The sequence below is a fragment of the Marmota flaviventris genome, chromosome 11 (genome assembly GCF_047511675.1).
Source record: "Marmota flaviventris isolate mMarFla1 chromosome 11, mMarFla1.hap1, whole genome shotgun sequence".
NCBI classification, from domain to species: domain Eukaryota; kingdom Metazoa; phylum Chordata; class Mammalia; order Rodentia; family Sciuridae; genus Marmota; species Marmota flaviventris.
Genome location: NC_092508.1, coordinates 59,208,108 through 59,232,022, shown reverse-complemented (window position 1 = coordinate 59,232,022; position 23,915 = coordinate 59,208,108). Strand labels below are relative to the sequence as shown.

The following is a 23,915-nucleotide window of genomic DNA, read 5'->3' as shown; positions in this document are numbered from 1 at the left end:
CAAGCACAGGGAGGTTGGGAGAGCAAATGACCCCAGCCAGGCAATTTTCTTGAGCCAAATAGTTGAGATCCCATACGGTGTCTGATTCCCAGGGCTAAACAAAGACATAAAGGCTGCTCGATATTTTATAGACAGCAGCTTGCCAAGTGCCTTGAATTATTTTGCCAGAAATTCAAGGGTTTGACAAAATACCGGATCCCTTGGATTCAAATTCTGCTATCTCTTCATTTGGAAAAGCTGGCTGTTTGAAGAAAATGATTTGGTAAAACGTTGCATATGCATTTCTGGTTCAGAACATAGCCACACTCCCCAGGAGCGTGAACAGCCTCATTGCAAAGAACAAATGCCTTCACGTGTTTGGAATGAGTGGATTATGGAAACTGTGACAATGTGTGCTTTCCCATCATGAGGAGCACATTCTCTCTCACCTCAGCCTGGCAATGTCAAATGCAGCAAGGGAAGAGTCAGTCTGTACACAAATGTGAGGATGCAGAAAACCCTTTGGTGCTCAATCCTGTTATTTTACAGAGGCAAAAAAGAAGAACCCCTCAAAAAAAACCAAGAATCTTTTTTTTTTTTTTTTTGCATGATTTTTCCTTTCTTACCCTGCTTCCTTCTGATTGTGAGTGAGTGGGTGGACCCGGCCTTCAGTGTACATTACTTAACCATTATTAAGCCCTGTGCTGAGCTTGCTGTCCTATAATGGAGCTGTTCACAGCCCAGTTGGAGAAGATTGTAGACTTTCATTGCTCTAAGATCTGCAAGAATGAGATGGAAACCTGGTGGCAGTCGTGTCTGTCCTACTTGATGTTTTTAGAGAACCACAACATATTCGATTCAAGCTTTGTCCTGTCCAGAACTTTGTGAAGTTGGAGAGGGGAGGCAGGTGGTGGTTTCCTTTGATTCCTAAAGGAAACTTAGGTGTGGAGAAATCTTGTGACATACCATGGGTGATGAAGTCACCACAGGTCTACAACCCAGCATTTATTCTTTCAAGATCAGACACAAGACAAAGGCAAATACAAATAACTGCACTCTCTGCCTTCAGTCCTGGTGTCTCCCAAATAACTTGGAAGCCACTACCCCAGCACCATGAGACCTTGCTGGCCTTCTCATGAAACAGACACATTCTAGCTGCTCTGGAATATTCATTCCCATTTCCATTCAGACCATTGAAGAATTACTGTTGCTACCTTTGCAAGAAGAAACTAGGTAGCAAATGCAATCATTTACTTGCCTTTTATAAAAATGTTCATTCAAACAGGATCTAACTAGGAACTAGTAAACTTAGATAGCCACATTGATTTAAGGTGAAGGTTTTGTGCATATTGCAAAAATGAATTCTTTCCCTTTTCAGGGACCTTGTATGAAGAAGTTGAGATTCCTTTTGTTTTTTGTTTTTGTTTGGTAATTAAACCAAGTGCCTGGCCTAGATGTCACCATTCTAATAAGAATTTCTGGACTTGTTCCACATGTTTCCTCCCCAAGTATATATTCTTAAAAGCTAATAGTAGCACAAGTACAGATTTAAAATGCTCAGCTTCTTTGATGTCAGGAAAAGGTTCACCTGTCATCAATTGTTTAGGTCACTTCTCACATTCACACTTCTGATATTTATTCCTTTGGGATCATGCCTTAAAACTTAGTAGTTTTCAACACATGAGAAGCATTTGCATGGCAGGTGAAAGGCAGGTGGCTGCAGCATTATGGCTTCTTAGCCCCACTCCAGCTACCAGGGAAGGTGTCCATCCTCAGGCTAAAGGTCTGGAAGTCTCCAAGGACTTTTCCTTTTTTGCTTCCTGTCCCCTAGGATGTTTTCCTCAGGTCTTTCATGACATTTAGCAAATTTGAAATTATAACAACTTCCAGGGGAAGTGTCTTCAAATTACTTCTCAAAACTCATACCTCATTGGCCAAAACCATCAACTTCCTAAAATGACAGGGAGAAATCAAACAGCAGAATGCGGTTACCCAAGTGGAACTTACACAGTGCACCAAATCTATTATTGCTCATTCACATAAAGGAATCCTAAAGAATATTGATGACTATCAGAAATAGAACTCTAATTTTTTTTTTATTCTGACCAAAAAATGTCATTTTACTCAAACTCATCTCTCTTGTGTTTCAGCTGTAAGGAATACAGAAATCTGAATTCCTTTTTTGCCATCGTCATGGGACTAAGTAATGTTGCCGTTAGCCGCTTGGCACTAACGTGGGAGGTAAGCTTCAACTGAGATCCAGCTGTGACTTTTGCCTTAAGAATGAAAACACAGGGCTGTGGTTGTGGCTCAGTGGTAGAGTGCTTGCCTTGCATGTGGGGGGTACTGGGTTCCATCCTCAGCACCACATGAATAAATAAAATAAAGGTATTGTGTCCATCTACAACTAAAAATTTAAAAAAAAGAATAAAAATGCAGACTCACCAATGGGCTTTTTTTCTAGAAATATCACTCACTCTGGTATAGTGATGTAAAAGTTGGGACCTTTGGAGGGAGATGGCCTGTCTCCTTTTTCCAGTTGCGACAGAATGAGACTTTAAAAAGATATCATCCTTTTCTCTGTGGGAAAGGGCATGGGAGAATCTCAGCTTCCTGATCTACACAATGTAAATAATAAGAAGTCCAGTTCATAGGTATAACATGAAGGAACACCATTTGCTTAGAGGACTTGCAAAGGTTTTGCCATAGATTCCATTGTTCTCTGAGAAGTCTGCTTATTGCTTTTGTCCCAAGTCTTACCTATGACTGAAGGAGGAGAAAAGATCCATGTTTAGCCAAGTCATCATTTTGCTCCTGGGAGAAACAGCTCAGAGGCCAACTGCTTAGAGTGGCAGAGCACTAAGCATCTCTTAACCACCTGGCAGACTTCTCTCTCTGTAGAGGAGCAACAGTTGACTAGGATTCTGTTTGGGGCAAAAGTTATGCAGGTGTGCCATGAATTTCTATAGCAAACAGGATGAGTGGTTTGTTGATATTTGGTTGTTCAAAAATATCTTCATTTATCATGAGCTTAGTGCTCAAAATGTGCTTGACCTCTTACATGTGACATACAGTTGAAAGGAACACTCATCTCCAATAGAACATACACACAAAAATAGATTCTTACTAAAAATAAAAAAAAGTATGGGAGACACAAAAAGAGGGCAAGGAGTCTATAATAGACTCAATTTGCAATGGTGCTTAAAGACAGCTGTCTGCGTCTCTAAATGTTTCCTTTGAAATTACTTTCCTCCCCATTTCCTTCTTGAAACTATTTTCTTTCTCTGTCCCTCCTAAATGTTTCCATTGTTTATAGGGCAGGTCCTCACAAGTCCTTCTGTCTTGGGTTTCTCTTAAAATTCCAGGCAGATGCAGCACACAGCAGCTCATGCCCTGAATATAGGAATGAGGGAATTGGTGAGGCCTGCATGCCACGCAGCTGTATCATCTTCCAGCTAGCAAAAGGACAGAGCTAGAGCCGCCAACAAATCTAAGCAATGAAGCCATTGCGCACCGCCCCTGTCTTATAGCCCAAGGCTCTTGGGATCTTTAGAGACCTAGGGTTCCCCTCAGATAGTTTGCTCTCCCCAGCCTGCCTTCCCCAATCTACTTCCAGCTTCTAATCCCTGCAAGGAGTCCAAAGGAGTTGATTGGGAAAAATAAAAGAGGCATAAAGCCTCATGGGGGTCCAGAGAGGCCTGGTGGAGGTGCCACATAATAGCAGAGAGTAAGACCATAGCATGTGGGAAACACTAACTGAGTCCCTCTCCTGCTCGGAAAAGAAAAACCGGAGGCCTCTGGGGAGGGTGCAGCCAGCAAAAGAACAGAACTAATTGGCCAGTCCATGGTCGGCAAAAGGAGATAGTTAATTGGCTAGTCCTCTAGTTTCCACCAGGGATAGGAGTACTTTGTGTCTCTGAGCTTCTATTTTCATCATTGTGTGTCACTGACAAGAGAAGATGAGGCTTTCATCATTCATAAACCTTTCTTTTTAAGGTGAAATGTAATTGTGTAGTCCGATAGGAAGAGCTTTCATTCACGAGCATCTTTGATTTGGGTTGATCTCCCTGTATTTTGTGAGAACATCCCAAGGGCTTCCCAGACAACTCCAGTGCGTAGGTGATGGCCATGCAAGCCGTGTGAGGAGCAGCCCCTCACCCCCAGGAGCTCCAGCAGGTGTGCGAAACACTGGAAGAACAACACAGGGAGTAGAGCTAAGCCACATGGTGGAGGGAAGGGAGGGGTTCCCAGCAGAGAGCAAAGAGAGTCCCAGATGAAGCCAGTGAGATGATCATCTGCAGTAGGGTGTCGCAGCCTGAGCTTTATTGACAGTCTGAGCAGGACACATCCTCATCATGGAGCATTGTCCTGCACACCATAGGATGCTCAGCAGCCTCCCTGGCCTCTACCCACTTGATTTCAATAACATTTCTCAGCACACTTCTCCCCAGTTGTGACAACAAAAATTGCAGACATTACTGCATATCCCCTGGGTTGGCAAAATTGCCCTTGTAGAGTTACTGCTGTTGAAGCTCAGAGTGTGGATAAATAATAGTATTGAAAAACCACAAAATGTTATATTAGCACGTGTCCTATATCCTTGAACCTAAAAGCCAGCTAAGTAAAGAAAGAACAAGAATGACAGAGGTCTAACCCAAAATGGACTATATACACAGACATTTGGGTCTAATCAGAAAAGGTCCAATTTTTTTTTTTTTTTTTTTTTTTTTTTTGGTACCATGGATTGAACCCAGAGGTGCTTAACCATTGAACCACATCCCCACACTTTTTGGATATTTTATTTAAAGACAGGGTCTCACTAAGTTGCTTTGGGCCTTGCTAACTTGCTAAGGCTGGCTTTGAAATTGCAATTCTCCTGCCTCAGCCTCCTGAGCCTCTGGGATTACCGGCATGTGCCACTGCACCTGGCAAAAAGTTCTAATGTTAAGAATGTCCCAATCATTCAACATGATGATTGGGATACTTTGCACAAGATCCTAGCACCCCTCCATGCCCATGCAGTTTTTAGGCCTCTAAATAACCCAAGTAACGACATCAGGTTTTCTTGAAACCAAACTTAAAAATTGATACCAGGAAAATGAGTTTGGACTGTATGAAATAAAATAAGATTTTCACAGTTGTTTAAATGTGACTATAACAAACTGATTTGGACACAAGAGAGGAAGAGAGGAGAGAAGCTTTCTGAGGATTGTGGAGGCCTGACTGGTGAATGTTTTGAAGGTAGATTTTGCTGGGCAGAGCAGAGCTGAGTTAGGAATCTCTGGGCCCAGGACTTGTCCGTGCTTCCCGACTCTGCGTGGGGAACATGTCAGGCTGCTCCATCTTGGTTTGGCTCTGTTCAAAGACAAAAGTCCAGCTTTACTAAAAACCCAGGATCCAAGCAAAGCAGGAGCCAATGAGCTGAAAGACGATCCGGTATTGATAAACTGGTTAGATCTGCAGGTACAGTGGATGGTGTTGAGTCTCAGGCCAACTAATAAACAGGAGAAATCAACATATTGATAGAGCTATCAATTTTATGTTTTAGCAAAGCAGAGAAATCACATGGAAGAAATGTCCATGTGGAAAAGCATAGAGCATAGAAGAGATGAGATAGGAAAGCAGAGAGGTGATGTGAATTCCAGCAGCACTGATGACAACCAGCTGCGTGACTTTGTCCAGTCATCTTAACTGAGACCTAATTTCTTCCACCTGTAAAACTCAGGCTTAAGTTAGTCAGATGAATATTTATTGAGCACCTTCTATGTAACCTTCACTCCCCTAGGCACTGAGGGAATAGCAGTAACAAAACTGGTAAAGGTCCTGTTGTCACATAGTTTGCTTTGTAAAGGAGGAGTGTTGAGCCGTTTCTAAATCTCTTTTGATCCTAATATTCTCTGGTCTAAATTTATGATTGTGAGAATCAGAGAGTTTTAAAAAGGGAATGAGGGGTCCAGGTCACTTATATGAATTTGGGAAATGCAGTTCTCTTTATGAATCATTCAGTTCAGAAAATATTATAAAAGAATGCTGGGCACAATCGCACATGCCTGTAGTCCCAGCAACTCAAGAGGCTGAGGCAGGAGGATTGCAAGTTTGAACCAGCCTTAGCAATTTAGCAAGGCCCTCTGCAACTTAACAAAACCCTGCCTAAAAAATTAAAAAGAACTGGGAAAAGGGCTGGGGTTGTGGCTCAGCAGTAGAGCGCTCGCCTCGCACGTGTGGGACCCTGGGTTCGATCCTCAGCACCACATAATATAAATAAGTGAAATAAAGGTATTGTGTCCAACTACAACTAAAAAATAAATATTAAAAAAAAAGAACTGGGAATGTGGCTCAGTGGTAAAGTACCTCTGGGTTTAATCCCCAGTACAAAAAATTTAAAAAAAAAAAAAAATATATATATATATATATATATATATATATACACACACACACACATATATATGTATGTGTATATATGTATATATATACATACACACACAATAACACACAAACACACACATATACACACAAACTAAAAGCAGAAATACTATAGCATTTATAGTTACTTTTGGCTCAACTAGATTAAGACCTTGAAAAGTCAAGTTCTCTGTATTCCAGAAGATGATTCTCAAGTGACAGGAGAGATTATAAACTGCCCTGTCTCAGAGATATTTGATGAAGAGCCAAAAGAAATATGTTTCTCCTACCTAGAAATGGTAACACATGATACATATCTATATATTGAATCTGACATATTCGTCTGGCATTTTCATTTTATTAACAGAAACTGCCAAGCAAGTTCAAGAAGTTCTATGCAGAGTTTGAAAGTTTAATGGTAAGTGACAGTGGCTCCTTTATTCTGTTCACTGTCTGCATTAATCCAATTTCTGATTAACTGAATTGAAGTTCTCATTTCGGAAATTTTATCTGTCCTTGTATGACTTTAAGAAGTTTATGATCCCTTTTAGTGCTGCTAAAACAAGCATGTCTGACTAATGAATGGCACCCTCAGGAACTAACTTAAAGAGGACTTATGTCCCACATAAGGTCAATTTGTGTAACTAAGAAAAGCAATGTAATGGGGTCCTTTCCATCCAGCTCAAGTTGGCTATGGATTGGACGCTGCATATCTCTTGACTTGCCAAAATTATTTTTCCCCATTGGCTGGGAGGTGTTAACAGAAAGAAAAAGAGTGAGTGGGACTTGCTAGGAGCCATGGGATGGTTTCATGGGGCAAGTCAGAACCTGCAGGCAGGTAAGCAGGTAGAGGGAGCCTTGAGCCAACCTCCCAGGGAGGAGGCAGGGCTTCAGGGGAAGGGAACTCTCCAAGTTTTACTGGTTTCATATTTACTTTTTTTAAAATTAAATTATTTATTTATTCTAATTTGTTATACATGATGACAGAATGCAATTCATTTCATATTACACATATAGAGCACAATTTTTCAATTCACTGATTATACACAAGGTATTTTCACACCATTCGTGTCTTCATACATGTACCTAGGGTAATGATGTCTAACTCATTCTGCCATCATTCCTACCCCCTTGCCCACTTCCTTCTCCTCCCTCCCCTTTGCCCTATCTAAAGTTCCTCCATTCCTCCCATACTCCCCCCACCCCATGGCCATTATGAATCAGCATCCTCATTTCAAAGAAAACATTTGGCCTTTGGCTTTTTAGAATTGGCTTACTTCACTTAGCATTATATTCTCCAACTCCATCCATTTACCTGTAAATGCCATGATTTTATTCTCTTTTAATGCTGAGTAATGTTCCATTGTGTATATATACCAATGTTTCCCTATCTATTTATCTACTGAAGGGATCTGGGTTGGTTCCACAATTTAGCTATTGTGAATTGTGCTGCTATAAATATGGCTATGTCCCTATAGTATGCTGTTTATAAGTCTTTTGGGTATAAACCAAGTAGTGGGATAACTGGGTCAAATGGTGGTTCCATTCCAAGTTTTCCAAGGAATCTCCATACTGCTTTCCAGATTGGCTGCACCAATTTGCAGTCCCACCAGCAATGTATGAGTGTGCCTTTTTCTCCACATCCTCACCAACACTTATTGTTGTTTGTATTATTTTTTTTTAATTATTTATTTATTCTAATTTTTCATACACCATGGCAAAATGCAATTCATTTCATATTACACATATAGAACACAAATTTTCAAGTCACTGATTGTACACAAATATTTTCACACCATTCATGTCTTCATACATGTACTAACTCATTGCCCCCTCCCTCCCCTTGGCCCTATCTAAAGTTCCTCTATTCCTCCCCTTAGCACCTTTAGGCAAATCACCCCTTCAAACCAGAATGGAAACAGAAAGCAAAATATTGTCCTGCCATATGTGAAGTTGTTTTAAAATGCAAATCAGTTTCTGTAACTAAGTCTACCTTTCTTTTGTAGCTACATTTGATTCAAAAATACCCAACTGTGGGATGACTGATGTGCTGGGAATTAAAAGGGGCTATGTTGTATGTGTCACTCATTGACCAGCATCTCTTTGTCTCCTAAGGATCCTTCGAGAAACCACAGGGCTTACAGGCTGACAGCAGCTAAGCTGGAGCCCCCTCTCATCCCCTTCATGCCTCTACTCATTAAAGGTAATCCTAAAACATATGCAGACCAGGAGGTGGTGAGCCCTGGGGGAAGAAAGACAAGCAACATCTGATCAGATCCATCTCTTGGGGAAGTGTGATCCCATTCTTCTACCTCTTTGTCACCTCCTCTGAGCCCTGACTTTCAGAAGGGGTTGGAAGATGATTGGAAGAGCGGGGAATCTATGATTTGGAAGTATTGTTAGTGAAACAGAAGGTTAGTTTAGAAATTTTACTAATTTCAGGTAAAGTGATTTAGAAAGTTAAACACCTAACATAAAAGGAACTATTATCAGCCCTATTCCACTGCAGTGTTATGCAAATCCACCTGCATAATCTAATGGTGCTATTGTACTTTCTTAGTATGACATATTTCGGTTAGTGATTAGAATGTGGCTTTTATTTCTTTACAGATATGACATTTACTCATGAGGGGAACAAGACGTTCATTGACAATCTAGTAAACTTTGAAAAAATGGTACGTGCAGTATTATAACTTTAACCACAATGTTTTTTTAAAATAAAATTTGCATTTGTACTAATAAAGGAAATAATTTCCATATACGCTGCCATGTTTAAAAAGGTAGTTACACATAAAGGAGTTTTGAAATACTTGGTTCAAATTGGCTACCTATTTTATTCTGTCAGTTCTCTTTTGTGAAATTGAATAGTATTTGTGCTGTGGCTCACAGCAGCAGCCAGCTTTTATGCTGTGCGTTTCTGTCCCTGGCTGCCTGTTGCTAAAATGCACAAATGTTCCAGTGACTTCTGTGTGGTTGTTTTGTTGTAAGGTTTGTGGAGCTAGACTGCCCCAGGATGCCTTTGAAATGTTTATCGGCAGAGCCTGACTTTAGTGCACTAGGTAAAAAGCAACTCTATACAGATCTTGATTATGGAGTATTAATCTAAGTGTGTCTTACCCATCCCAATAAAGTTCACTCAAGTTCAGAGAGGGAACTTGAAACTCTCTGTTAACAAGAAGAAGAAATTTTGGTAACAAATGAGGAACTGGCATATGCATATTCAGTATTTTCCAACCACCTTCCCATAATCAACCCTGCTCTCCCCCTCCAAAAAGTGTTGTTTGACATAGTTACTTTTTTTTTTTTTAAAGAGAGAGAGAGAATTTTAATATTTATTTTTTAGTTTTCGGCAGACACAACATCTTTGTTTGTATGTGGTGCTGAGGATCGAATCCGGGCCGCACGCATGCCAGGCGAGCACGCTACCACTTGAGCCACATCCCCAGCCCCTGATATAGTTACTTTGCTATTTATTTTCTTATTTTTCATGAAGCAATAAAGCAGGTCACACCAAAACCTTTCTTTGGCTACACAGCGCATATTAGTAGAATGCTCCATTGTCTCTGAACCCTTTGGCGGCATACTGGATTTCCCCTGGCTTATGATTTACAGTGAGGATGTGGCACTGTAAGAAAAGCCCAAGACTTGGAGCTCAGGAGACATGAGGTTCAATACTCAGTCAACACTTCACTTTTCCATGGGGATCATGCCTGCTCCATCCATCTTTGGGTTATAGTAGCTCCATGATACATGAGTCTTCCTTTGAACCATAGAATTCTTATCAGAAAACTGCAATTCTAATTTTTTCTTGAAATTGAGCTAGTATAGGGCTGGGATTATAGTTCAGTTGTTATAGTGCTTGCCAGCATGCACAAGGCCCTAGGTTCAATCCCTAGCACCACAAAAAAAAAAAAAAGAAAAAGAAAGAAATTGACCTAGTATGTATGACTCTAGGAGAACTTGAAATACCCTGCAGTAATCCCATAAGGATCAGCACCATTCAGCTTGAGGAATGAGCTTATGGTAAAGCCAAGCCTGGTAGGGAAGCATGGGTCTTGCTGGGCACTAAGTTCCCATATCTTAAGTTCTTAGGAAATATGAGCACATACTCCTCAAATACACTCTACACCAGAGGACACAAAACTTCTCAGTGGTTTTCCTCCTCAACTCCCACACCAAGGGCAAGCTACAAATATTTCCATTACTGTATCAGTTTAATAATTTTTTGATCAAAGTAATAAAATTCTTTGCTCATTTATTAATATGGAGAGAATTAAACAATTTCCCTGCATTCTTTTTTAAAACAACCATTTTTCTGTAATGAAAGATACAGCAAGTGGGGATAAGTTACTTTCTGAATCACTTTATGCAGAAGGGCAGACTGAGGGATGGCTAAGCCAATCACTGCACTATAAAATCAACATGTGCACAAAAGTATTGAAGCTAGAGTTTCCTAAAAGGTTGACTGAGCTTTAGAACTTTTGATCACTAAAGTTAACAGAGCAGATAAGAACAGCAGAGTGCACCAAGCCGGTCATCTGTTGGAGGGGGGCAGGGGGTAAAAGGTGTTTCATCTGGGATTTTAGATCTTGGTGCTGCATCCATAACTTGCAAAGGAAAAGTCAAGGTAGTGTTCAGTGTACTAGGAGAGTGCCCCTTCCCATTTTTGTGCTTTATACCCACAGCAGTGGGTTCCTTTTGCTGAGCACAGAGTAAAGAAGTCCTTAACCCCTGCTCTCAGGGAGTCCACTTTTGCTTCACAGCAACTGACTAGCTAAGATCACATTTCAGCTGCAATAGTGGAAACCAAAATTAATGAGGGGTTAAGCAAGACAAGTTTATTTCTTTCTCACTGAAACGTCTGAGTGGGCATGGTAGCTCTGCTCTTTAGAAAGTCAAGGTACCACGCTTCCTCTCTTGCTATTTCATATGATCCAAGATGGTAGACCACCATGTCCCCCTTCCATCCCAGCTTCAGGGAGGAGAAAGGAGATGATGAAGGATGCTGCTTCCCATTAAAAATAAGGAAGAAGTTGCATACCCCCTTTGTCTCACATTTCACTGCCAGAAATTTAGTCATATGAAAGGAAACCTAGAAAATGTATCCCCTATTTTGGATATCCATGTGCCCCACTAAATGTTATGGGGCTCTATGAAAGAGAATGGAGAAAGGATATTGAAAAAGTACTGTTAGTCCTCGGCTGCAGCAACTTTATAAATTGTATTTCTTTGATAAATCATTTCATGAAAAAAGTTTGATTTCCTAAATGCCTTTCCATGAACTAGGTGTTACTAGAAAATGAAACAATTTCAGAAAGATTTGATTATGTTTTGTTAAACCTTGCTAGTTTTCCAACATTTTCTCCCCATACACCAGCCCAGACCTTCCCTTTATCCCCACACTACAGCCAGTGGCTGATGCTATTCCTGTGTGTCTTGGGGAAGGATCTGTCTTTCATTCCAGGTTGATGTCAGTGCCACTTCCCAGTCATCCATCAGCAAGGGCCTGGTGTTAACAGAGCTGGCAGCTTGTGTGGGGATGGTGGACTGTGTCCCCAGAGGGAGGCCCTGCCAGGGGAGCAGAAGTCACCAGGGTGCCCAGAAACACCGGTGTCTTTTCTTGGTGAAAGCATTGCACAGTCATAGCAAATCACTGTGCCAACCCTAAGCATTTTCATTTTGAACATCTTCACCCTTGAGATCTGAAATGAGGATTAGAGAATTTGTTGCATATTGGTTTTCAGGACTTGTGAATATGAACAAAAGAGAATCCACACTCTGATCCTTATGTTTAAAAAAAAAAAAAAAGGCCGACATTCTTTTATTTGGGGGGAACATAAAGGAGTATTCAAAAAATGTTTGAATAAAGCCCTTCATCGTATTCTATGGCATATATGAATATTTATAATACTTAGAAGGTAGACCAGCAATGGATTAGAGGAGAATATGCTGGCCGGCTGCCACTGTCTCCGGCTGCATGAAGCATGCTGGTAGGCCAAGTGCTGCTGCCATGGAGGCTGGTTCTGTTTCAGATGTACCCATATTTAGGTGTCTGTATTTATGAATGTGATTTTTGAGGTCATCATTTTCTTAGGAATGAGAAGCATAGGGCAAACCTCTAGACTTCTGGAAGCATTAACAGATGCTAATTCAATAAGGGAGATAAATATTTTGAATCCTTTTTGTGTGTGTGTCCCTAGGCATGACCTTACATAATGAGCAATATCTATCATCAATAATATTATTACAAGACTCATGGAGGGACCTCTGAACCTGTTACCTCAAGCTATGGAGAAAAGAATCTCTAAAAATCTAAATGAGCAAATCCATTCAATTCCCAGATGTCTCCAACACAAAGGAGATCTGTGGGAGTACAATCAGAGTTTACTCTTTATATAGCTTCCACAGACTAGGCTTAGGCAGGTTTTCCAAAGGGCATCCTTCAAAGCAACACACCATATATAGAGTGTCCTGGAAAAGGATTTTTTACTAGCAAACATAAAGATATCTAGAAAGTTATCCTTGTCCTTCATGAGATTAGAGGCAGTTTTGAAAAGATAAAATGTGAAATATTAAACACCAACAAAAACATCAACAACAGTTAGAAAAACTAGGTCACAAAAGTAGTGAAAGACAAGTCAAAAAGCAAAATACAGGACAGAGAAGTTCATGCAGATGTAAAAGGTAATCAAACCATGTTACATATAGTAACAGATAAAACCCAGACTTGCTGCCTTATCTCACACCCTGTTTCCTCTGTGTTCAGTCCAAGTTGGAGACACTGGCCTTCTTTCTCTTCCTTCCAGCCTCAGGGGTTTTGCCCTACCTGTCACCTTGCCTGATATGTTCTTCCCCCAGTCTTTACCTGCCTCACCCCCTTCAGGCCTCAGCTCATGTCCTCTCCTCTGTCATCTTTCCTGACCACCCACTTCCCTGTTTCGCCCACACCCAGCTCACTCTGATAGATAACCTCAGCTTGATAGCTGGGCTCATGATCCAAGATGATCTTGTTTACATCATCTGTCATCTCCACTAAGAATGTAAGTGCCCTGGATCAGGTATCTTACCTGTTTTGTCCACTGAGATTTCTCCAGCACCTACAAGTGTGTCTGATATGTTGTAAGTAGGCAAGGAATATTTGTTGAATATAAGAATCACCCAATTAAACACCAGTGTCAAGCTTAGGAAGGGCAGTCCACTAAAGCATTTTTAAAAAGATTTCTATTTTTGAAAAAATGGAATCCAAGTAGTTTTTTTTTTTTGTCTATTTTATTAGAAAATTTAATTAACCAAGGTGACCCAAAGCATTTTGCATAACTGAGACTTGATTCGAGGTTACATTTCCCCAGCCTTCTGGTCCTCTCTGGGTATTATTCTGTCTCCTCTCCTCCCCGAAATGCTGTGCCTGTTCTTTAGTGTCCCTCCCCGAGTGAAGATATATGCATATATACCACATGTGACTAGACAGGCACTGAACTGCCATGTGCCATGACCATCATATATATGATACACCATGACCATTGTGCCTGTGTTACACATATGTATCTGTCACATGCCCCTTATGTATTAAAGACCCACAGCTGGGGACAGGGCTCAGGCTCCTTTTTCAATGATGCATACAGTGAGAGCTGGTTTAGCTTCTGGGTCCCTTTTATCTCTGGTCCCTACTGTGCACTTCCATTTGGTTGCTATCATGGGCACAATCTTTGTAGAAGAGAGAATTTATTTTTTTCTATCTTGTAGGAAAAAAAAATTCTTGTCTCAAATATGTGAATATGTGAGGTTGGAGAGAAATAATCAGATGTGATAGATGAGGTTTTACACATGCTAAGCTAGGAATAATTGGCAGAGATGCTGTATTTGATAGAAATAGAGATGGAAAGGGAATCAAATCAGTAGGAATAGAAATATAAGAAGAGAAAAAGCAATCTGGGAAACATTAAGAACAGAAATGGTAAAGATCTTAAAGGTCAACAGAAGGAAAGACAAAAACAATTCAAAGCTGTAGTTAGAAGAGGGATGAGGTTCAGGAGCAGCTCCTCCAGGACTCGAGCAGAGAGGCAGAATAGCCTGAGCAGAGGGAGGCTGTTCTGGCCATGTCTGGAGTGTAGCAGTGGAAGGTGGCAATGCCTGGAGGGCTGCTGGTCTGACCTTGAAAGGTGGACATAAAAGCCTGCACCTCAGCAGCAGGAGAGTAAGGGGAAACAAGAATCAGCAGGAGCAGGGCAGGAAGGCCCAAAGCTATAGAGTTCTGTTATTTACATCTGGGTGGCAGTGCAGGTATGACTTGGCCAGCCTGCTCCTGAGGGGTAGTGCTACAGAAAGGTCACAAAGCCCCAGTGGGAGAAGAAGCACTTGTGATTGGGGATTCCAATCCCCACATTGGATTGGAAGGTAACTGCCTACATCAGAGCTACAGGAATGGACCCTCAGGCTTGGAGTGCAGGCAGCAGTTGATCTCCCCACCACCACTTTAAAATTTTTTTTTAGTTGTAGATAGATGGACACAATACCTTAATTTTATTTATTTTTATGTGGTCACACATGCTAGGCAAGCACTGTACCACCAAGCCACACACACCCAGTCTCCCCCTTTTTTTTTGTACTGAACCTTTGGACAGGTCACACAGCATCTCAGGCCCCAGGAAGGACATCTGCTTCAGAGTCACTGTGTCTTCAGCTATAGATATAAATAAATAGACACATGAATGTGGTCACAGAGTTCTCCACTCACTACCTCATTTTCCCCCTGTGCACTTCCCTCCGGAGTGCATGTCCTAAGGGGAATTCATCAGCCATCAATTGGGCCCATCCCTCACCCCAGTAGGCCAGGAACTGCAAAAACATTAATTTTTGCAAACAAGATCTGAAGACCTAGGCTTAGAATTAGTCCCAAGAAAAATCAGTTCAGGTGTGGCGAAAAGGGTTCAGTCTGCCCTCTACACCGACTGGAAGCATCTTTTAAAGGATCATGTTCACCCCACATTCACCCCTAAATTACCGATTGCTGTCGTAATGAGCCAGTTGCTAATGGGAGTGTGTGTCATCAACCTCAGGTTTGCTGGAATGGAAAAAAAAGATGAGAAGCTCTACTTTGGAGTAATCAGGCACTTCCCCGGGGCCTAGCATTATAGAGAGTTGCCTGGCCAGCTCCAGGCAGGCCAACCTGCTGTGGCAGGACCTCTGAGCCTAGGGTGTAATTTTTGGCTCCATTCCTGTTGCGGCAGTTGGATAATGAAGCCTACCTCTCTTTAACCTTGGTTTCGGCCAAACATGATTGAGAACACCAATGAAGAAATAGTCGTCTGCCATCAAAGACAGCACATGGGGCTTAGTCTGCAGAAAGATGCGGAGACTCTAGATAGATTTTAGTGGAGATAAATGTAAGATCCTCTGCTTTGGTCCACAGAGTCAACTTCAGAGCAGGAAGCTGCCTCCACACAGCAGCTGAATGAAGCAGACCAAGAGGTTTCATTCCTGTTAGTTCAACAGATGTCAGTCATATGGGGTGTGTGTGTGGTGGTGCTGTTTTTTGTTTTGTTTTGTTTTGTTTTTAAATTATGAACTTAGATAGAATCAGCTAAGTCAAGGAACAAAGGAAGATCATTTCTCTCCACTCTACAATTAGTTCAGTCTTAGGCATTACATTGGAGCCTGTCCAGAAGAGAACTAAAGGTGTCTTAAGAAGAATTGTTAAAAAAAAAAATTTGAACTATTGGAGAAAAGACCTGGAGTAGGAAGATATCTATACGAGTTGACTTTAAGTATCTGAAGAACTGACTTCTTAAAAAGGGACTAAACTTATTATGACTCCAGAACTCAGATCTAGGATCAATGAGTGAAAAGTGAAGAGAGAAAGATTTTGACTCAAAATAATAAATTTATAGAAGTAAGATATCTCTATAAACAAAAAAGGATGGATGTCCTTAGAGGTCATGCAGTCCCCATTGTAGGATACATTCAGTGGTAAGACGCAGTTTATAGGCAGGCTGTGGAAGGCTCTGTGCACCCTGGAGATGACTTCTGAAATCTCAGTAGCATATTAGATATTGCATGTAATGGGTGCAAAAAGGTGTGGGTTAAAATATCAGTTTAACCCTTCTATGGCCTCCTGAGAGTGTTCTGTAACCATGCACTGACCAGCAATGCTAGCGGGGTTCCTGCGTAGCTACTGTAGGTTCACACCATTAAACACTATTGTCTAGACCTCACAAAGGAAGAGAATGGACCACGTTGTAAAGCCAGATTTGGATTTTGAAGTTAAGTTGAAGTTATCTTTGAGTACAATTAAAAAGGATACGTCAAAATTAAAACCATTGTTAAAATTAATCAAAGATTTAGAAAGGTAGAATGAACTTCAGAGCTGGAAATTACTGATTTAAACAATTGTTCTCACATTTTAAACTACATAATGAGCTAAAAATTATGAAGCCTGGGAGTATAGCTATAAAGAGTAGTCTAAAGCCGAAGTCAGAATGAAATGTTTTAGCTTTCAAAACTAAAAAGCAGAACAATTACTCCCTACAGAATGGTATAGGAAGAGGTTTCTGACCCCTGCTAATTGTTTTATTATTCTTCAGAGGGGCACACTGGCAGCATTTCCCAGGGTTTTCAGTAATTACACTCCATTCAATATCTGAAGAATTACAATAATTCTACATGGAATATACTTGTGCCCTTCGGATGCAAAGCCTTTCGAGAAGTGAAAAAACAACTTAAAGTAAATTAGCAGGGAAATTATCATAGTTACTGTTTATTTCAGGGCTCCATATATCAGAGGCTAATTATACATTGTATGTTGCATTTTCTTGGAGGTATTTGTAATATATTTTTCATGCTGATCAACAGACGTTCTGGTTTTTAGGATCCTTTATGAAAGTGAAGCTCAAACTTTTTCGATTGCTTCTTTGTGTGTGAGAAATCATCCAGTGTAGACGTGGGTCATGTCATGCTTACAAAGCACTGGTATTCAGCGAGGTATTTTGATGCTCACATGTATATATTTGTAAGGCCTTGACTTTTCTATGTTTTTTTTTTCCTACATAAGTTTTCCTCAAAGTCATTTTCTTTTACTTTAGTAAGCCAAAGATCTCTGAGAGAAGAAAACAGGAACTGAAATTATACAACCCCTCAGAAATTGAGGCGTCTCTTCCCCTGGGTGGAGCCTTAACAATTTTCTGCTAATGTTTCAATTAATCCACTATGTCTACAGAATACTCCATAGAATCTGGGCAGTGAAGGTGTCTTCAAACAGGCCAGGGATGGGGGGCCCAGCTATTGTTAAAATACTGTGAGCAAGAAATATACATCTTGATTAAAAAAATGGTTCTTGGGTCTCACCAGTGTTTTTCCACAGAGATTGAGGATTCTCTGTTTCTGTCCTTCATTTTCATTTTTCTCCCTTTTGTTTAATTGACTTCAGCATAAAGACTCCTTTTTATTCTTTGTTGCAAACAAAACTCTACAAAGAAATTAAGATCACTTGATGACAAAATTAACAAAGTTTAAATATGTTATGATCTGTCCATTTGATGGAATGCATGCTCATTTAAAAAATGTTTTGAAATGAAAATAACATGGAAAATGATCACAATGCAATGTAGAAAATTCAAGCCAAAATAACGTATGTATACACAGTATGACTTTATTTTTTAAATGTGATTTTACATATTCATTTCTTAAATGCTGGAAGTAAATGTACCAAAATATTAATGAGTTTATTCTGTGAAGTAATATTCTAAATGTTTTTTACTTTGTCCTGATATTTTTCTGGTTTTCTAAAGCATGCATATGTTTGTGTTATAATTAGAAAGAAAGTAAAAGCAAAGAAAGAAGAAAGTAAGACAATCAGGATTAACATTGCAATATACAGTTTTGCTGGAATACTAGGAAGGTCAGAATGCATAGTATGTGACAAAAATTTATATGGAGAGGGCTGGGGTTGTGGCTCAGTTATAGAACTCTTGCCTAGCATGTGCAAGGCACTGGATTCGATTCTCAGCACCACATGTAAATAAATAAATAAACAAATAAAGTCCATCAACAACTAATTAAAAAAAATATATGGAGAATACTTGGACTTACCATTCAGTGCATATAATCTAATACCTCATTACTGAAGCCTATTTACTATGAGAAACTTGACAAACTAATCCTCTTTCAAATCTGGGATAGTTACAAGTTCTCTTACAAATTCACATTGGCCATTGTTAAGATGATGAAAACTATTTCTGAGCATTAATTTATAGTCTCAGGAATGCTTTTACATTGTAGGGAAGAAGCAAACAATGAGAACAGAGTTAGGCTATTAATATTCCTTACCTGAAAATGCCCAGTGCCTCAGAATATGGGTGCCCTTTAAAGTCATTAAAAACGTTATACATCAACCAGCTCTTCAGATAGTCGACGTCTTAGAACATCCTGTTTCTGGTGATACCAAGCATAGACAAAATAAATAATGGTTTGTTTTCCTTTTTGGATTAAACACTAAGCTGACTTGCATTTCTGTCTTCTTTTTTCTTTTTCTGTTTTTTTCCTCTTAGCGCATGATTGCAAACACTGCCAGAACAGTGAGGTACTACAGGAGCCAGCCCTTCAGTAAGTTCAGTGCTGCTACACGCCGCAATGGAGATCTTGGTGATTAAGTCCTTTTTAATGAGCCCACTGAGACACTGTAGTAGTCTGGACAGTGTCTGATTGTGTCAGAGGCACTTTGGACCATGAATTCCTTGCAACTTGGGCTTTGGGTTGAAAGACTTTGTTTTGCTGTTGTAAAACTAAAAAAAAATATTTACATTGTTGTAAAACTAGAAAACAACCATAGGAATACTATGTTGTGAATGGATTTAAAGAGAATCAACTTGCTTTTTTCCAGTATGGCTAGAAACAACTAGGACACAGTAGCCAACAAAGTGCCTCCAACCAGCTCTCTGTGTGACTCATTGCTTGATGTTGAGAAACTCACAGCAACATCAACCCTTGATGACTCAGTTCTTTCATTTATAAACTGGGGAAGATATTATTTATTGTTTCTCAGGGTGTTGCAAGAATGCATTCATGTTTATAGCACTTTTGTAAAAAGTCCCCTGGCAGGATTTTTTATTTGGAGTATCGGAGGGAATTTGAGGTGCTCTTTGAAAATGTGAACATGTATCACAAGAATTGGTATAATGCCATGCTTTCGTATGCATAAAAATATTACTAATGATATGTGACAATTGTAATCTGTCAGGAGCTGAGTTGTATCGTAGCAGCAGTGCTGCGGTCTCCTCTGGACTGGGGTTTTGAGTGAGGGGCGAAGCCTTGGTCCCCTCAATCTTGTTTGGGAGTAAGGAGGTGGACCCTGTGAAGTTTTTTGCTAACGTTATTGTATGAGTCATTTGAAGAAATTTGGCTTGTTAATACAATATGATAAGATGACATGTGTCTGACTATAAGCTTACCAGAACCATTCTCTCCCATAGGCACAATGCCAAGAGACTAGAAGGTTCTTGCTTTATTAAACAGAAAGGTTTGCTCTTTACAGTACAGAGTTGGTCCAAAGCCAGAGTTTGGCAACATGGGATACCATTTTTTTTTAGTGTTCAGTGGGGGAAAATCTGGGGCAAGTAATCTTGATAATGGGAGATATTAGACCTTGAAAAAAGTTAATTCAAATGATTGTGCCTTCTCTGACTTCCAAAATGAAACTGGTCTTGCATATCATCTACTATTCCTACATGGATTCTACCAGATTTAAAATGTCTCCTATCTTTGCCTGTAGTGATTTACTATGTGTGAAAACACAATCTTAAAGCAGTTGTGCAAGTGAAATGAGACTAGATGAGTAATACCACGTAGAAGAGGGGCTTATCATCTAGAATCCATGATCCTTCAGGGGTCCAGGAAATTCCTAAAATTATATGCAAACTCCTGTTTGCCTGAGAGGGTTCATGATCTTCACAGGTTCTCAGTGAGGTTTAAGAACCAAAGAAGAACCATGATAGAATCTGCTTTGTTACATGAGCCCCTTTGGAAATAAATTCTACATTATCCTATGTCTTCTCTGAGAGAAGTAGAGGGAAATTATTTTTTTAAAAAACTCTCCACTGCATTTGTTGAAGTTATCAGTGACTGCTGGTAAACAACAGCTGCTCAGCTCTGAAGTCAACAATCTATAGATAAAGCTATAGGAATAGATTCATAAACATTGTGGGAATATGTACAATGTAATTACAGTATATTGTACATGTAGAGTACACTGCCAGTGAGAAGCGGAGGAAATTAAGCACAATGTGTTCTGCAGTTCACTGTGGTATTATTTATATGTGATAATTATACTGATGAGTTTCTTCTTACAGCGGGTAGGGGCCTTTGTATCTTCTCTCTGCTTTTCTGTGTTCAGACCTGCAATACTCCCCTTCACTCCATATGCAGATGGCATTCTAATTGTCTTGGGTAATGGTGGGTAGATCTAACAGGAGCAACTGGGCTGCAGAAAGTAGTGTACTATGGTGGGGACAGACCCCTGGCCAGCAGTCCAGACTCCCATTTGACCACTCTCAGTGTCCAACTAGACCAAAGTCCCCAAGCCATGGGAGGGAGGTAGCTCATGGACCACAGCAGAGGTGTTGGATCAAAATAGCATTTTCCCCTTTTATTTTGAAATGTCACCATTTAAGAATTGAAGGAATTCGCATGGAAAAAAGTTCAGATTTCCTGTTCATCAAAAAAAAAAAAAAAAAGAAAGAAAGAAAGAAAGACAAAGAAAAGAAAGATCTAGCAACTCTGGGCACAGATTCCCACAGGGCAGCGATATTTGGGAGCTTAGTAGTCACTTCCCAAGGGACCTGTGCTTCCAGTTCAGCACTATCAAGTGTGGCCTTCCTCATTCTCGTATAATGTCTGCACAGGGCTGTGGGCATGGGGTTTTCTTGCCACTCTGGTTTGAATGAAATCAGCTAACCTCTTTGATAGCCCAGTAGCTCACATGCTTGGATCACAATAGAGTGGTAACTGGGTTTTCAGAACAAGCAGCCTCAGAATTGAAAATCTGGTAGAAGTCATAAGTTGTGGTTTTCTATGAAGCTGGACAGTTTGTAAGAACATACAATCTGCATAGCATTGCTGTGTACTGCCTGCAAGTGAAGGGGACAGTCATGACCTGATAATCTCTCTGGCTTCCTTCAGTTTGGTCCAGGTGGTAAAGTACTTTTGCGATGAGCTAATAAAATTGTCTTTTGACATTAGCCCTCATCTGGATCAAAAGAGGAAGAGACAGAGTGAGACACAGAGGTGGGCTGGTTAGGGGAAACAGTTTTCATTTGTCAGCAGGGGCTATCAGACAGATGCTCCCCCTCCCACATTTTTGTGCCCTTTCTTCTTTTTTAAAAAAACAATATGCAATACAGAGGGAAATGATCAAAAGAGATGATTCCAGGGAAGAAAAGAAGATTGGAGGATAGAAAAGAGGAGAAGGAACAAGCAAGTAGAAATATTCCAGTGAATGTGGTATGTTGAAAGGTCTTGACAGAACCCAGGAATCTGTGATAAGCATAATAAGTCAATGGGGAAAATAAAGCTGTATCTATATGCATATATTTTGCAATGCCAATTCTCCTTCTCTTCTTCCAACAGATCCTGATGCAGCGCAAGCTAATAAGAACCATCAGGATGTCCGGAGTTATGTCCGGCAATTAAATGTGATTGACAACCAGAGAACTTTATCACAGATGTCACACCGATTAGAGCCCCGTAGGCCATAGACATCTAAAGTGCCCCAAGCAATGATTTGTCTCCAGTCCACAATCTTTCAAAAAATGCCTTTTATGCTACCATTGACTGTATCACCACTAGAGAATTCTACAAAACAAGCAAAAACACATCCTGAGACATCTCAGGGCTGCATTCAGCTTACTGACTACATGAGAAGAGAAGAAATGATTTGACTTGCATAAAGCTTACACACGCTAGCTTAGGAACCCCCAGTGTAGTCACCCTGTTTCATTTCCAGTTGTGCCATCTTCATAAGGCCCAAATGAAGAGCTCAGTAGAAACACCACTGTCAAGGGGAATCTCAAGCTCCTGATGTTTCTTCCGAGAATGTTTACAGTGCAAAATGTGCTACCAATGGGATCCATTTGGACACATCAGTGGTGATGTAGTTTCATCATTTTTAATTCAACATCTTGATTTGGAGTATGGGGTTTGGGCAAAGTGTTAAGGAATCTGTTAAAGTCCACATGCTAGGTTGTATTCTTCCATCCACATAATCTTACCTCTTAAGGAACAGAACCTGACCACACTACTATAAAACATTATGGCTACTTATGTAATTTAGAGAGGACTGGTCTGTAATTTCTGAATGATAGATAGAATAATATTTATGTTTACAATGTATCTTTTTTAAAATTTACAAATCAGGATTACTTATATAAGAATTCCAACTCAGTAACACCAAGGTTCTTAAAATTGCCAGCGTTAAGATAAAAAATAACATTTCCGAAGAGCACAATATGCACAAAATGTTTTTCAAAATTAAAATATTTTCCTGGGCATTAAAAAAAAAAAAAACCTTTCAGCTACAAATTTATTGTTACTGATTTAAAAAAAAATAACATATTTTCTGGATTTAAATGTTATTACAAATATCTTAATTTTCAACAATTGTTTTGCACTTTCAAATAGATTGTAAATAGTTCATCCAATCAATGGTATAGAGTTATTTATTTGCTACATAATAGATATTGTGCCAAATAATTACTTTTTATTTATTTTTATTTAGTATGTAATTTTGGAGTACATTTTTTTCTGTTTTCACAATAAGACTACATTTAATGTGTAGGAATTGTATGTATGTATATCTTCTGTAAATAACCTCTAGTACCTTCATTAAATATACTTGTTGACAAGAAATAGTTGTGTTGTTTTCTGTTCCTAAAATATGGAAGATAAACATGTGTTATGGTAGCGTGCTGGATTTCTTTCTTTCTTTTTTTTTTTTTTTTTTTCTGGTGCTGGGAATGGAACCCAGGGCCTCACACATACTAAGCACAAACTCTACCACTGAGCTACACCCCTAGCCAGTATTATTTCTTAATTGAAATATAAAATTTATGAAAGTGCACAGTCCAGTGGTATATTTTAGCATATTAACAAGATTATAAGATAATCATCACTGTCTACCTCCAGATTTTCAGCCCTGAAAGAAATCTCATACTCATTAGCAATCATTCCTTATTCTCCTCTTCTTCCAGTCCCTGGCAACCACTAATGTGCTTTTCTGTATCTGTGAATTTACTCTGGACATTTCCAATCAATGAATCATACAATATGGGGCCTTTTGTATCTTTTCTTTCATTTGACAGTGTTTTTCAAATTTCTTCCATGTTGTAGCTTGTATCAGTATTTCATTCCTTCTAATGTTCCGGTGTATGTGGACACCGCACTTTGTTCATTCATGATCTGATGAACATTGGGTGACTGCTTCACTTTGGGGCCATTAGAAATTTTGCCACTATAAAGAGCCTTGGGATTATAGAGCTACTGGTATGGGG

At 39.8% G+C, this 23,915-nt stretch overlaps 1 protein-coding gene across 6 annotated transcripts in view; it reads left to right on the top strand.

Moving 5' to 3' along the window:
* Window positions 1-23,030, top strand: part of Rapgef4 (Rap guanine nucleotide exchange factor 4) — a 221,420-nt gene extending 198,390 nt beyond the window's left edge. For all 6 annotated transcript variants that reach the window (XM_027946021.2, XM_071619070.1, XM_071619068.1 and 3 more), the window contains 6 exons: window positions 2,130-2,220; window positions 6,749-6,799; window positions 8,497-8,584; window positions 8,992-9,056; window positions 18,924-18,978; window positions 21,997-23,030. In XM_027946021.2, the coding sequence (XP_027801822.1) occupies window positions 2,130-2,220; window positions 6,749-6,799; window positions 8,497-8,584; window positions 8,992-9,056; window positions 18,924-18,978; window positions 21,997-22,124 (478 nt within the window). In that variant the 3' untranslated portion in view covers window positions 22,125-23,030. The remainder of the gene's footprint in view (window positions 1-2,129; window positions 2,221-6,748; window positions 6,800-8,496; window positions 8,585-8,991; window positions 9,057-18,923; window positions 18,979-21,996) is intronic.
* Window positions 23,031-23,915: the final 885 nt, after the last annotated feature.